The sequence below is a fragment of the Lepisosteus oculatus genome, chromosome 21 (assembly GCF_040954835.1).
Source record: "Lepisosteus oculatus isolate fLepOcu1 chromosome 21, fLepOcu1.hap2, whole genome shotgun sequence".
In the NCBI taxonomy this organism is placed as follows: domain Eukaryota; kingdom Metazoa; phylum Chordata; class Actinopteri; order Semionotiformes; family Lepisosteidae; genus Lepisosteus; species Lepisosteus oculatus.
This window is the reverse complement of record NC_090716.1, coordinates 13035520-13050429: the sequence shown is the minus strand read 5'-3', so window position 1 is coordinate 13050429 and position 14910 is coordinate 13035520. Positions and strand designations below refer to the sequence as shown.

Here is a 14910-nt window from a genome sequence, read left to right as displayed (position 1 = left end):
ATAATTAAGTGGTTTCTAGTTATCGGGTAAGAAAGTAATTCCAAGAAGGAGCGCACCATGAACACGATCCACTTCCTCCTGACTCGCAACTAATGCGCTCTCAAGATACGCGGTCGCAGCCTTGTGCGGTCGGCTCCTCAAAATATTGGAAAAAAATACTTTATTCCCTGAAAACATCGTCAAGCACGCCTACGAGAGATAGTCTATACATTCGTCTCATTTACTTTTATCTAAGGTTTTTTATTTAAGGCACTTTTATTTGCGGAAGGAGGGGGGAGATATAAGGGTTATAGGGTACAATTTGCCTTTACGAGATACTAAAAAAAAGATAACCCCCGTGTAAATTGCGAGTCGACTGTATATACAAAGACGAAGCGGCTCCCCACACACACAGATAAATGTATTATTATTATTATTATTTTATTATTATTATCAGTTTATAGAGGCCATAACTGCCTGCTCTATCGACTCACGATTCCCAAGAAGCTGCTGTGGAGGACCAGATCCTTCTTTAGAGGTTGTGGGTAACGGTATCTCATGCATGTTTATATATAAACATCACCAGGCATTAATGTCATTATTCTTGCGGCAATTCAAGATGTAACATCCCTTACGTGACTTTTAATCAGACTTTGTGAAAATGGAGATTTGTTCCCATTAAATTAACTGATGGGTTCAAGCCGAAGATAAGAAACCGGTAATATATGTTTTTTTTTTTTAGATTTAGGTAACCTCTGTATCCAAATAGGGTTATTTACCTATTCCGGTTCAATAATCTGGGCAGCTTCTAAGCAATCTATATGAGTAGCTTGAAAGTCATCTCTACCGCGCCACACAAATCAGGTTTTACAAAGCTTTCAGCCAAGTTTTAAATTTTAGAAGTCATCTTATTTTTCGACCAACTCTCCTTTCATGGCTGATGCTGCGTTATCATCGGGTGAAGGACGGCTAAGTGAAAAACGGTACGAGTTTTCTTTGAAAGAAAAGAGCCGCAAACCCCCGTCTCACGACCGTGGGGTCAAAACTACACCCGGCGGCGGCGGTCGGCAATACGAGGAAAAGCTCAATAACAAGGCGGGGGAGGGCAAAGGCTTTATGTACACGCAGTTTCCTCAATCTCCTCCACAACACGAAAAAAAAAAAAGTGGTCGAGTTCATTTTGCATAAATTATATGAAGATGTGACGTTTTCATGGGGTGGGGGGTCGGTATTTTACACTGTCACTGCACGCCCATTCATTAGCTTACTGCTCACTGTTAAGACAACGCAGAAGTTTTTAATCCGCCGAAGAGGAGGAGATCGGGCTGTTCTCCACTGTACAGACAGAAGGCAGGTAAGACACTGACGTCTTCATCTGTTCCTTAGTATAGAGAATAGCGGGCTGTCTGTGCTAGAAGGGGGAAAATATGGCTGCTGGTAATGGTAATGACCTTTGGCACAAATAGCGGCATATGATCTAGCTACATGTAACAAAAAAAGAGTCTAGAGTGAGTTGCGTACAGCTGATGAACGCTACTTATGCATATACAGCCTTCAGGAGGCAATAGTTGATTCACTTTGCACACTGCAACGCTACAAAAGTGAAAGTGATTTGAAAGTTGAGGGGGGAAAATAAACGCGTTATTCCCCTGTTTACGTTTTATTTGCACGGCTCGCACACAGTCCGATCCTCTAGGTTGTGACTAAGCGAGTTTCCCCAGTACCGGGGCTGGTGGTGAACTGCGTCTGCGGGTCGAGCCTGGGCGTTGCGAAAAATCAAGGGAGCCCACGGCACCGGTTCATTTACACCTGCGCGAGTGAACAGGGGGCCACAGGCGGCTCATTCTCTTACAGGAGAAGGGATGATACCGTATCCCATGCGTCTGGGTCTGAGTGTGTAGTGTCCCAAGAGAGGTCACCTACTGCCTGGTGTGCTGCTTCCATTTTCTCTCGTACTTGAAACAGAAATAATCTGTGTGTGTGTGTTTAAACAGACTGGCTTTTGAAGTGTATCCAGAATGCGCCCGGAAAGGACCTACTGTACCTCAGCAACATTGGCGAGGGTTCAAGCTATTCACTTAACGTCTGAAGTCACAACGTGACCATTTTTTTGTAGTGTGTGAAGTATTATTATTATTATTATTATTATTATTATTATTATTATTATTATTATTATTACACCTACATAATTCAGATCATCCAGACAGCGTTGGAATGATATAAAAACGCGTTGAATGCTACGCATCTTAGAGAGAAGAAAGGTTCTGGGGACTCGTTTTGCTTAATCTGCAGTGAAAGTTTCAGATACATCTTCCTGATTTTCTCAGGTCTTAAAACTCGCAGTTTACAGGCAGATATACACTCGATTAAGCCCTTCAGGTACAGGCTGGGAATGATTATGATTTTGCTTCACAAGACAGATAAACGACCAAGGGGGTTTAAGGGGGTGCATATATTTATATAAGGTGAATTAAGTTGTCTATGCCAAGATATCGTATGCAATCATATAGGGGCCTTGCGCTGATGTGTTTCTAGTTTCTATGATTTTTAATACTGTATTTTAGAATTGCCGAACAACAATGTGATTAACACAGCATTAAATCAGCATTTACGCATAAGCTTGTTATTACCTTGCTAATGCAGAGCTCGCTGTCTGCACGGCAATAATTCAGAGCTTTTAGGAGGACGATGCCTTTTTTTATTCTGGTGATAAAATTGCAGGTTTCTCAGTTGCGTAGTAGCGTCGGCTCTGTAACCTTTCCCCTAGTTTCCAGCAGCCCCAGCTGGTCATGTGATCCCGTTGTGCTGGGGGGGATGGGTGCAGGTTGTAAAGCACACACGGCTACAGACAGCACTGAATGGAAATTGAAGATTGTCCTTCACGTAACACCAACCCAAGGTGCACCGTTAAGCGAAGTCAAAGCGACCTAACCTCTACTGCACGGCCATCGTTTGACCGCGGAAACGCAAAACTTTTTTTTTTTCCTGCCCTTTTCGTTTGAGTTTTGGCGGCGCAGTGCGGAAACCGGCCAGCACTGGCTGCGTGTTTGTAAAACGGCCACATTATTTCGTTGTCGGTGACAAACGGCGGCCCGCTTCATTCAGTTTGTAGGCCTCAGAAACACACGGCTCTGCCCGCTACACGTTTCTATGGACACGCAGTTCCGCACCCGCGATGGTGGTGTTTCCGTTGGGAAGAAAAATGTCAAGTATTCGCTAAGCCACTAAAAATAGGATTGCATCTGAGATTACAGATTTAGAAACCCATAAACTTCCAGTCCTTACTGCACTTACAACTACTGCATTGTGCAGTTCTGCTTGTTTAACTCCTGCAGGGCAAATAGTATCAACAAAGCAGAGTTTACATTTAAACGTACAGGCAAAAAAGCTGCACCTACTCTACACAACTCTTGTTGCTACTAGCTGAAAATATAGAACCGCATTTTTAAATAAAATGCAGCAATCACGTAGTGTTCTGTAACCCAGATGTAGCAGGTTGATTGCAGAGATGTCCTGTGCAAAAAAGTTCATTGAAACTCTTCTCACCAGCTGTTAATGGTGGCAAAGTACAGTGACACAACTCGCTATGCTTTCCAGTAAAGGAGCGACGGATTTCAATGCGTTGTAAAGACGGTCAAGCCAGTTTAGATGTAAGAATACAGAACATAGTGCTCCACTGTTTTCTGGAATAAAAAAAAAACAGTTCGTTTTTTCATGTTTCCTTTAGTGTCCTTAAAGTTCTTTATTTAATTATCGTACTTGTTCCAAGGACTGGCACCAGTATATACAGTAACCACCTCCACACACATGCAGAAAACACCATTCATTGTGTCATTGTTTCTGGTTTGATTACAGGATTACAGTTTGATTATCAGATGAGTGACTGTTATCAAATACTGTATCCTGCTTTAATTCTAAGCTTTTCCCCCACTTTCATAGTCTACTTGTGTTGGACGGCAGTCAAGATTAATATTCCTCCATTCATCCAAACAATCTAGGGCAAGTTCCAGCCTTTGTTAGTATTCGCAGTGTGACCAAGCCCAAACTGAAAGGTTCAGAGCCTGTTTTCCAGATTTGGGTGCTTTTGATTCACAAATATTTTGAAAATATAGTGAAAAGTAGTACTGAGCTGCTCAGTGCATGACTTCAGTACCTGCAAACTGATGTTAGAATGTCTGAGACTTTTCCTGAGTTTTGTTTTCTTGAAACTGTCAAATTCTGAAATATTATGTGTCAAATTCAAGCTATGGTGGAAGCAGTGTCTCTGTAAATTCCCTGATTTCTCCACTAAAGCCATGCTTGTCAGATCTAAAGTAAAAACTATTTTGTTCATCATCCAGATCTTAGCTAGTGTTAAAACCATAAATATTTACTATGTTTTTAGAAATATTACCTTAGTCCTTCAGCCCCATTAGTAGAACTGAGTTTGCCTTCAATATCTTTCCTTGCATTTGTGCTTTTCTTATTTCTGCTCTAAGTTCGGATCTGATTTCCCTCTTAACAGACTCATTACGCTGTTGTGAAGCAATGTGCTTGAAACACAAGTAGGCTCTTCAGTGATTTGTTTACCCCAGGTTAATTATTTGAACTTTCACAGGTGTCATAGGAATCTCAGTTTTTTGGCAGAAAGACATGTAACCACATACCACTGTGAGTTCATCTAAATTTTCGAGATTCTAAAAAGACAGAAGAGTCTGCGTGGTGAAAACAGCCCTGCAGACGCTGTGTACTGTCATCTGATCAGACCTCTACTGGCTGCATGAGTGCTGTCTCTCTCTTCAGTGCTGTTCTGTAGGTTGGCATCAAGTGAATGGTGTTGCGGTTGGATGAGCCAAGCAGAGGTTTCACAGTAGCCTTGTACACCCCTCTGATTGAGCCGTAGCACAAATCCAGGGTTCTTTTGTTAGGGGCTCGGCAGTCGACATACTGGGAGAAGTTGTTTGAAGACTTTCTTAGGTTACAGTGATTTCCTCCCGCAGTCCAAAGACAAACTGGTAAGTTAACTGGCTTCTGGGAAGATTGTCCCTGGTGTGAGTGTGTTTGTGGCTGCGTGTGCCCTGAGATGGACTGGCGTCCCATCCAGGGTATACCCTGCCTTCCTCAGGATAGGTTCTGGCGACCCTGCAACCCTGTATTGGATAAAGCAGTTAGAAAACAGATGGATGGATGGAGTATTAAATTTAACCATTTTAACTATCATTTCTCATTGCTTATGTACACTGTCTAGAAGAGAAGCATGTGTCAATATAAGTACCTTCATATCACAACATAGAAATGAAAGTCCTTTTCATAGGTAGCTTCTTCACCTCTTTATAGCTCGTGCTCTCTGGGACTCTCCTGCGGAAGTGAGGATCAGTACAGCAGTCTGTGGTTCGACTGCCATAGTTAAAGTGCAGAGCAGTTAAAAACAGATACATTCTTTCTAGGTTAAACTATATGATCAGTAGCAAACAAGTTTGGTTTCTGTCTGTAATAAGTTTCCAGATGACAAGGTATTTACAAGGTCTCGTAACCTGTAATCGATCTACAAGGTTGCAGTCCTGTGATGTTAGCCAGCATGTGGAGGAGCTGATTAAGCACTTGGCTTGATGCCTTCTGTCAAACCAGACACACCACCCATTGTGATCAGTCATTCTCAGCCATAATGTCCTGGCTGGAACTCTTACTCCTGTTTTCTTGACTTCTAAACTTCAGTCATCCTTGTTGTATGAAATGAAATAAACAGCCAATGGTTGGTGGTCAGTTTGTTTTTGAGGAAACATGATCTTAAGATGACATGGTGGACATCTTGTTAATAGGTGAATCAGAACAAATCCTGGGATTTTTTTGCATAATGTCGGAGCAGATCAACAAGACAGGATCTGGCTTGGAACCCTTCTTTGTGGGAAGTGTGTACTCATGCTCTTGTCCTCCTGGAGTTCTTTGACATATTAATAGAAACTGCATCTCTGGAGAAAGCCAGAGGCCATTATTTTATAATGGTACCCACTTACTCACCTGGGGGCTGGCCTTTCTGATGCAATTATGTGAAACTAAATAATGAATTAGACAAAACTGTGAACCAAAGCAAGCGTGGACTCATAAGTCTTACCTGTATTATGTGTAATGTTATGGAGAAGAGAATTAGAACTAGACGATGATCAGTATGAAAAGTGTGTTCCAAGGGATATTCAGCAAAGGTTTACAAAAGACAGGTCTTGCTTAACTTAGAGTTAGTTGAACAAGCAACAGCAGTAATAGATATTAAACAGAGAATATCAAAGGGTATTTCAGAAAAGATTTTCTGAAGGTTTCTGATAAAGGTTCTCATAAAAGATGAATTGCTAGATTGCAGATTTGAGCATCAGTATTGCGGCTGTATAATACTCTGGGAATAAACCCAAGTTAATGCATCACAAATTCACTGTAGTTCAGTCAATACTCCTGTGACAATTGGAGACCTAAGGTGTCATTTAACAAAACATTTGTAAAAGGATCCACTGTTCGGTATTAGAACATTGTTACCCCTGTTTTATGACCACTTGCCTGATAATACATAGTACATCAGTAATGGTACATGTTTTTACATTTCAATAGGTTTAGATAAGGAAAATGCTGTACATTCATAATTTGAGTGATACAGAGGTAAGCATTAAAAACATATGTTGGATTCTATTGTCATGTTTTAATTGTTTAGATATCCCTGCACAGCTGAAATCGGTATTGCCCATCTAGTCCTAATAGACACCCACTCATTAGAAGATGAATAGGTGGAACCGGGAGTAATCATCTTAGATGCAAAAGTCATTATATGTTCTTTTGTAATAATTGCTTTGATGAAAATTGCAGCAATATTTTGTTAATCTTTAATTAATCCTTCAACTTTTTGAACCATCTCTTACTGTATAAATAGTGTAAACAAAATAGGCTTTATATTCAAAACATTTACTGTAGGTCCTTATGTCCGGGGCGGAGTGGTGGCTCTGTGGCTCAGGATCTGCGCCTGTGGCTGGAAGGTTGCTGGTTTGTATCCCGCGGCTGGCAGAGGAATCCTACTCCATTGGGCCCCTGAGCAAGGCCCTGAACCCCAGCTGCTCCAGGGGTGCCGTATAAATGGCTGACCCTGCGCTCTGACCCCAGGCTTTTCTCCCTGTCTGTGTCTCATGGAGAGAAGCTGGGGTCTGTGAAAAGACAAATTCCTAATACAAGAAATTGTATATGGACAATAAAGTGATCTTATCTTAAGTCAGTGTTGCCTTCTGTTTTATAATAAAACCTTATTTTCTTTGGTTTTCTTCTCCAGGGTAGCTGACCAGCAAGCATGGCAGAAGCTCATCAGGCCGTGGCCTTCCAGTTCACCGTCACCCCAGATGGCATCGACCTGCGGCTCAGCCACGAGGCCCTGCGGCAGATCTACCTGTCGGGGCTGCACTCCTGGAAGAAGAAGTTCATCAGATTTAAGGTGCGTCTGGAGGAGATGTTCATAGCCATGCAGGTGGCTTGAGCAGAATGGCGGAAAGATAGCTTTTAGAGATGTTACCCTGAAAGGGCCGACCTGAAGAGAGCAGAGGAAACTTTGCACTGGAGCAGAAAGCTTTCGAGACCAGATCACAGATAATCTCTGAACTGGCTTCATCGCTCGGCTCTCCTCCCCACTGAGAGCTGGTGTGTGGGGAGCGTGGTCTGGCGCACTCTGGCTGCTGTCACATCATCCAGGTGGGGCTGGTGGATGGGATCCCCATTACCTGTAAAGCGCTTTGAGTGGAGTGTCCAGAAAAGTGCTATATTATTATAATCTGGTAGAGGCCCCGTGACTTGGTCTGGATGGTTTCTTTATGTGAAAAGAAGGAGGTGAAACTGGTTTATATTAATGTGAGCGTTTTTATGGCCATTTTCCATATAGTATGTCACACGATGCATGTTTTTTATTACATCTCTCTTACGATTTAATATGTATCTCCCAGGTTCACAGTGTTGAATAATGATGGTTTTGGAGAGGACCGGCTTTGTTTGTGATCACCCAGATCTTGATTTTAACTTTGAATTTCAGTTTCTTGTGTACTGGAGTGCCCTTCAGGGATTCAGTGCTTGCTGTGTGTGTTCCCCCTACAGAATGGCATCATGACTGGGGTCTATCCAGGCACCCCCACAAGCTTGCTGGTGGTTGTGGTGGGGTACATGTCCACAACATCATACATGCGCCAGGATCCCTCATTTGGGCTGATGGCAAGAATAGGGGCTCACTTTCCCATAAGGTAATGTGCACATTCATTTTGTTTCAGAAGGAAACCACTTTATAGACAGGCTGCAGGTGCAGAGCCACTCTCTCATCTAACCCTGCAGAGAACTTTGTTTTGCAAACTTTCCAAAAGCCAATATGCAAAGAATGCAAGATGTATTTATTATAACGGCAGTCATAAAAAGATAATTGCAAAAAATTTAAGATTGAGAAATTCCCTGTTTTTTAAATGTATTCTTCACCATAGCACTTTTCTATGAAAATTTTAAAAACTCATCACATTTGCAATGTGTTTTTGGAGACGTGCATTCTCGTTACACTGGTCATCCCGTGGATGAATTGGCTGAATGCTGGTTGCCTCTTCATAAAGAAAAGCTGCAGTATGTGGCACTTCTCTTCAGTTGTGTCTCAGATTAAACTGCTTAACTCATCAGCTGCGAAATAGATTTGTCACATCTAAGAACAGAATGATTGTAAATGCTATTCTAAAGGAGTTGTCTCCCTTCTCTGCAACTGCCTGGCCCATTGAGGATGCTGAGCTCTGCTAAATTGAATAAATCATTCTGAGATCATTTGATTTCCAAAATAATCCAGAGGCTGTAGGCTTGAAAGGAGAGTTGTTGAGACTTCTTTACCAGATGACCTTTTTAATGTACTGCTGTGTGCCCCCATTCATTGGGAATACGCCTTTATCATTTTACTGTTACTATAAGACACCTGATCTTCAGTTGTGAGTGAGGGTACCTCCTCTTGTCCCCCTGTAGTAAGTACCTGACGGATGGGAACCAGAGAATAGTAGGTGGCGTTCTGGTGGGGACAGGACTGTGGGTGGCCCTGATCTACACCATGAGGAGTGCCTTGAAGACCCTGCTGTCCTGGCACGGATGGATGTACGGCCAGCATGGCACACTTTCAAGAACCACCCGATTCTGGATGGTGAGTAAGAAACAAGCCCCTGATTGACCACTACTGTGAGGTTGTTGCAAGGCTCAGCTGCAATTGAATTTGTCTTTAGTTTGTGCTTGAAGAGCCTTAGATAGCAATGGCTATAATATGGGGCAACAGTCTGAGCGGTGGGTTATAGGTGGACATTCCAGGGTGGGACACTAATTAAAGGTCCCTTAAAGGGATAAAGGCTCCTCCCAGGAAGAAGATGATTCTCTTTACCTTGACATTGTAGTTGCAGCTCTGCTTTTTGTAGGGCAGCGCGATTCCTTGGGCGAAACCCCTTGGATTGAAAAATAATGAAGTTGTAATTGTTTTTTTCACGTGGATTTTGTTTGCCTACAACGGTTTCAGACCTCGGGGGTGAAGTGAGCAGGCGTGAGGGGGGCATAGTGGGGGGCAGGTCTGTTGAGGGTAAAAAATACCACACTGTGTATTCATATTGACACCTGAATTAGACACCAGACTGTATAGGGTCACCTCTGCTTTGTGTAATGTAACCAGCATAGTAAGGAGGTGATAAGTGAGGAATTGTTGTGCTCTGTCACACCTCTTGCTCTTGTAGAAAAGGTCCCTCATTACCGCTTCTGACAAAAACAGTAACTGGTGTTACAGGTGTTTTCTGTTGCCCATTCAGCCTGACGTTCCTGTGTCGTTCTTCTTCCTCCACAGCTGTTTGTAAAGCTCTTCTCCGGCCGGAGGCCGATGCTGTACAGCTTTCAGACCTCCCTTCCACGCCTTCCAGTGCCCAGAGTCAAGGACACCATGAGAAGAGTGAGTGTAGCATCGTGATGCTGGTTCATTCAGTGGGCAAGAAAGAAAAAAGCTTTTCTTTTAACCCCAGAAACCTTTCTGTTTTCTTTCTTCCACTGACGGACTGTTGCAAGTTTCTGAACCCAGCAATGCTTGTGCCGCCGTAGGGTCCTTGTGACGATGACCCTCCTCTTGGCCGTGTGTGCTTGAATTTTTTCATCATTTCTTATAGCTTTGGACTGTCAGGCTTGTCTGCAAATTTAAACTGTGAGGCTGTAATCAGGTCGTGAGGAGCCACACGAGTAATGCTTAACGGATGCAGGAAAATCTAGATTTGGACTGTGAAATCAGTAAAAGTTTATGACCTGGTTAAGTATCTGTATGACCGATATCGTTGCTGAAGGGCTCATTTCTGAACCCTTTTTTCTGTAATTTGGCTGTTATGTGTGGTTTGTGGTCTTAGACGTCACGGTGATGACACTGGTCCAGTTTTGCGTTGTGAAAGTCTAACCTTTAAAGGCGTTGAAACACAATGGAGTGAACTGGATGTGAAAGCTGTCTCATTGTTGGCCTATAATAATATTTACAACCAAACATTTCAAAATCAGTGTTGTTTTAGTAAAGGAAGATCTTGATTACCCAACTCACTAGAATTCTTTGATCAAGCAGCAAGGGCATTTGGTACTAATAACGTATATAACATATAGAGATTTCTAGAAAGCTTTTGATAATGCCCCTCATAAAAGGCTAATTCCTAAAATTTAAAGCTGTCCAAGGTAATGTGTGCACATTCATTTGGAAGTGGTTAATGGACAAGAAACAGTGAGTCACCTTAAGGGGCAGGAAGTCCAATTGGCATGGTTTAAGCAATTGTGTACAAAGTTCCACCTGGGGAGCTACTGGAAACCAGGGCTATAAATCAAGGGCACAGTGCCATAACTGGAAACTAAGAGGTAAATCACTTTGCACACAAAACAGGAAACTCTACACAAAGAGATCCAAGTGTTTGTAACAGGATTCCACACCTCGGATTGGTTATAGCACAATTCTGGGCTCCTTCAGGAAGAAGCTGAATGAAAGTCTTGTTCCACTTAGGATGAGATTGATAGCTTCTTATGTGTCACTTTGCGTGTGTTCTTACACAGTACCTGGAGTCAGCCCGTCCTCTCATGGACGACGAGGAGTACAAAAGGATGGAGGCTCTAGCGAAGGATTTTGAAGCAAACTTGGGCCCTCGACTCCAGTGGTATTTAAATCTGAAATCCTGGTGGGCCACTAATTATGTAAGTCATCATTATAAGTAGTAGTAGTACTAGTAGTTGTAGCAGTAGAGAAATGCTTACACAAATTTTCCCACTGCAGCCATGTTTGTCTGTATTTAATTGCTTTGCCTTGTGTTCCAGGTGAGTGACTGGTGGGAAGAGTACATCTACCTCAGAGGGCGCGGACCCATCATGGTCAACAGCAACTACTACGCTATGGTGAGGAATCAGTGAAATTCACAGGAAACCTGCAGTTGCACATATAGGATACACATTAGGTGACACTTTCGTTCTCGGTTTTTAAAATTGAAAATGTTTTTTAAAGGGGAAGTGTCTGCTCAGTTCAGTTCATTTATGTTTGGTCATCACCTTTTCTTCCTGGAACATATCAAAACAGACAACTGGCCAGAAAATGTGCAAGATACATTATTCTGTATCCCATTTATTTAGAACCAGGAAATTCCTTTTTGGTACAGTTTGTAAAAAGGTAGAAGTACTGTTAAATAGTCTTAAATTCAATACCGATATGCTTTCTACAGTTATTTTACTATTTATTTTAATTCTTAAATTCACCTATTAATAATGGACAAGTGTACAGTACACTTTTTAAGACAAGCCAATAACAAGAACACAAGACCTTTCGTTGGAAGGCCTGTTGACAATGTTGTCAGAGGGGTGTGGGTTTCCCATTATTCAGATTTTAATCTGTGATTACACATGCCCAGTAATTGCTTGTGTTCTGTGGTTTCTAATATCTTAAAGTAATTAGGAAAGATATGGCTCTTGGCGTGGACCATCTGTGTTGTTGGAGTGATAAGAAAACAGTATTTTATAGTGGGTTATTCAGTTCATGGGTGTTTCATTCATGAGTGTGAAGTTGGCAAGTGCTAAAGGCCCTTCTAAAGTTTGGCAGTCATTCTGGTGAACTTTGAACTTCTCATATTCTTCATTGTTTATAGCTCACCAGAAAACCGTGCTCTGTGAAATATGTTGTAGTATCACACATGTTTGTGCTTGTACCATATATGTGTCTCTGCTACTGATATACTTCACAAACACACTGAAAACAAATGAGGTCTGTTGTGCTCATTAGCTCATTAGACTTAGAAAACGTTTACATTTTTCTGAGCCATTTGTCGACACTGGGTTTTATTGCTTTGTGGATTGAGAGTTGACGAACACATCTCACAGTCAAATAATGTTAGTTTTTTTTATTTTTAAACAAACAAAAAAAACATTTAGGAATTAATGTTGACCCTGAAAGAAGTCTGTTTTTTGTATGTGCTCTATTTGTGTTTGCATTACATAATAGAGACCTTTGCCACTTTCAGGGAGCCTGTTAATACTGTTTATTTACTAATTCACTGCTGCGTGAGCACATTGTCAGCCCGGATTTCAGAAAAGCACAGGTACATGATAGAAAATTGGTAAAAGGCCAGTGATGTTGTGTAAGATACAATTGGAGCAAAAGTTTTATTTTACTTATGCCTTCAGTCATATCAGTGTTATTAGGCCTAATATAATTTATAAAGCTAGGCTAATGACAGCATACTTGTATAAATGACATTAGACCTACATTTTGCATCTGTTACTATTCATGGAATATAGCTATATGGTCTCACTGTATAACATATACACTGTATAACAGTTATAATACATCAACATAAATTTATTATAACAATTTGTGACATTTGATAAAATATGTAATATAAAATTGGCTTAGGCAGGTTATTATTATTGCAACACCTCTTATCAGTTATGAGTTCTATGTTTTGAGTTAATGGAATTCATCCTGTAGCTAGATTCATTTAAAACTGCTGTTAAATATTCGTTTTGTTGTTTGGTGTTCTGAAAAGGGTATTGTTCAGGGGAAATTACATTCAAGTCACTAAGTGTGTCCTGGTCTTTTCTAAACAGGCCTTCAGTCTACATTATCTAATTTATCAAGTGGAAGTTTAGTCTTTTGTTTTGGTGGTCTGTATCTTTACTGAGATGGTCTGTTATTGCTCTTTAGTCAGAGACTGGAAATCTGGTCTAGATTATTTCGAGTAATTGAGGTGTTTGTAATGTTGGTACTACAATTACGTTTGTTTAATGTCGATGACCTGCTGAAAAGCCTTTAGAAAAGGGCTTCAGTTAAGAGAAGAGGTTGAAACGAGCTGCTGTTCATGCATCACAGAGCAGGTATGTGAGAGAGTGTGACTACAGACTGACCGCTGTCCATTTCGAGAGCACATGACAACACCAGACCTTTCTCAGGTCACTCTCTCAGGGCACTGCCGCTGGCTGGAACACTATGTTTCGTTGTAAACACATGCAGTGTGGAAACCGCATGAGTTAAGGGCTCAGAAAGGGGAAAATGTCTGACCACAGAAAAACTCAGATTCTGGTTAATCACACATATAATTAGGGAATGCAGCAGTTTCATTTTGTTAAACTGGGCAGGGCGACATAAGGTTTAGGAATTTCACGCCTGTTGTTTTTGTAACTTGCTTACATTCTTTTTGTGTTATAACATCAGTTTTTTATTTGTTGCTTACTCACCATGTTGTTTGATTTAACATTCCGTCAGTAGGAATTTATTTCGGTTTTATTGTAATCAACAAGAGGGCAGCGCAGTGATTAATATCGCTGCCTTGCAGCGCTGGGGCCCTGGGTTCAGTCCTGGAGCTGGGGTGCTTTCTGTCCAGTCCAGTGGCTTACCGGAATGGTCTCCAACTTCCCCATGACCCTGACTCGGAAGAAGTGGCTGGAAAATGGATACATGGATGGGATCAACATACCTTAGACAGAAACAGGACAGATTTTAGAAAGTTGCATAGTGGGGTATTTTACACAGTAATCAGAGCCTCAAAGAGAATAATGCAGCAGGAAAGAGAAAGGGGTAATGTGAGCCTACCCTGTGACAGCTCTGCTCCTCAGCCCCACTTCAGCCTTTTCAGGTCCTCATTCCAGAAACAGGCAGACGAGGGAACAAGCAGCTCTCAGTGAGGACTGATCTTATTCATGTTTCTCTCCTTAGGACTTTCTTTATGTCACTCCAACCAGGCTGCAGGCGGCCAGAGCTGGTAACACAATCCACGCCATCATGCTGTACAGAAGAAAGCTGGACAGAGAGGAGATTAAGCCAGTAAGTCCATAGTTACCCTGTGGTATGTGTACCTGCAGTATTCGGCCATTAACAATGCAAGATATAATTTGATTTTGGTTTTGGAATGATAGCCAAGAAACAATACAGTAAAACAACTTGGCTTTTTTGCAGAGCTAGTGCCAACCGCGGTTATTTATAGCATTTTATATAATGGCGCATTATCTCAAGGCACTTTACAATAAAGCAAATCTCATGCAGAAACATTAAAAACACGTGGATAGGTGTTTTAATATAATAAAGGGAATTTTAAGTGTGAATGTAAAAGTGAGGTTTTAAGACAGGAGTTAACGATGCTGGCTGACTTGAACGATCTAATATGGGATGAGAGCTCATTCCATGGCCCTGGAGCAGCGGAACAGGACACAGGGTAGAAACTGGTAGAAGGCCAGAGTCCAAAGACCACAAATGAGGTGTATGTGTATAAAGAGGCAACAGGTCACAGACGTAGTCAGGTGCCAGACACTGCAAGCCCTTTTAAAGGGCAGCGACAGGATTTTGGATTTTATTCTAAAATCCACAGGAAACCTTTTCTAGGAAGCCAAATCAGGAAAATAATGCTGATGCAGCCAAGCAGCTGAAATATGAACATATTGCCAGCAGCC

General features: G+C 41.7%; 1 protein-coding gene across 3 annotated transcripts in view; it reads left to right on the top strand.

Annotated features, from left to right (window-relative positions):
• The first annotated feature begins 1065 nt into the window (after positions 1–1065).
• Positions 1066–14910, top strand: part of cpt1ab (carnitine palmitoyltransferase 1Ab (liver)) — a 31088-nt gene continuing 17243 nt past the window's right edge. Inside the window, exons 1-8 of one of the 3 annotated variants that reach the window (XM_069181792.1) lie at positions 1066–1329; positions 7262–7420; positions 8071–8213; positions 8962–9133; positions 9815–9916; positions 11041–11178; positions 11299–11376; positions 14180–14287. In XM_069181792.1, coding sequence (XP_069037893.1) covers positions 7280–7420; positions 8071–8213; positions 8962–9133; positions 9815–9916; positions 11041–11178; positions 11299–11376; positions 14180–14287 — 882 coding nt within the window. In that variant the 5' untranslated portion in view covers positions 1066–1329; positions 7262–7279. Of the gene's footprint in view, positions 1334–7261; positions 7421–8070; positions 8214–8961; positions 9134–9814; positions 9917–11040; positions 11179–11298; positions 11377–14179; positions 14288–14910 lie in introns of all 3 variants that reach the window. The other 2 variants (XM_069181791.1, XM_069181793.1) reach the window with 2 other exon arrangements.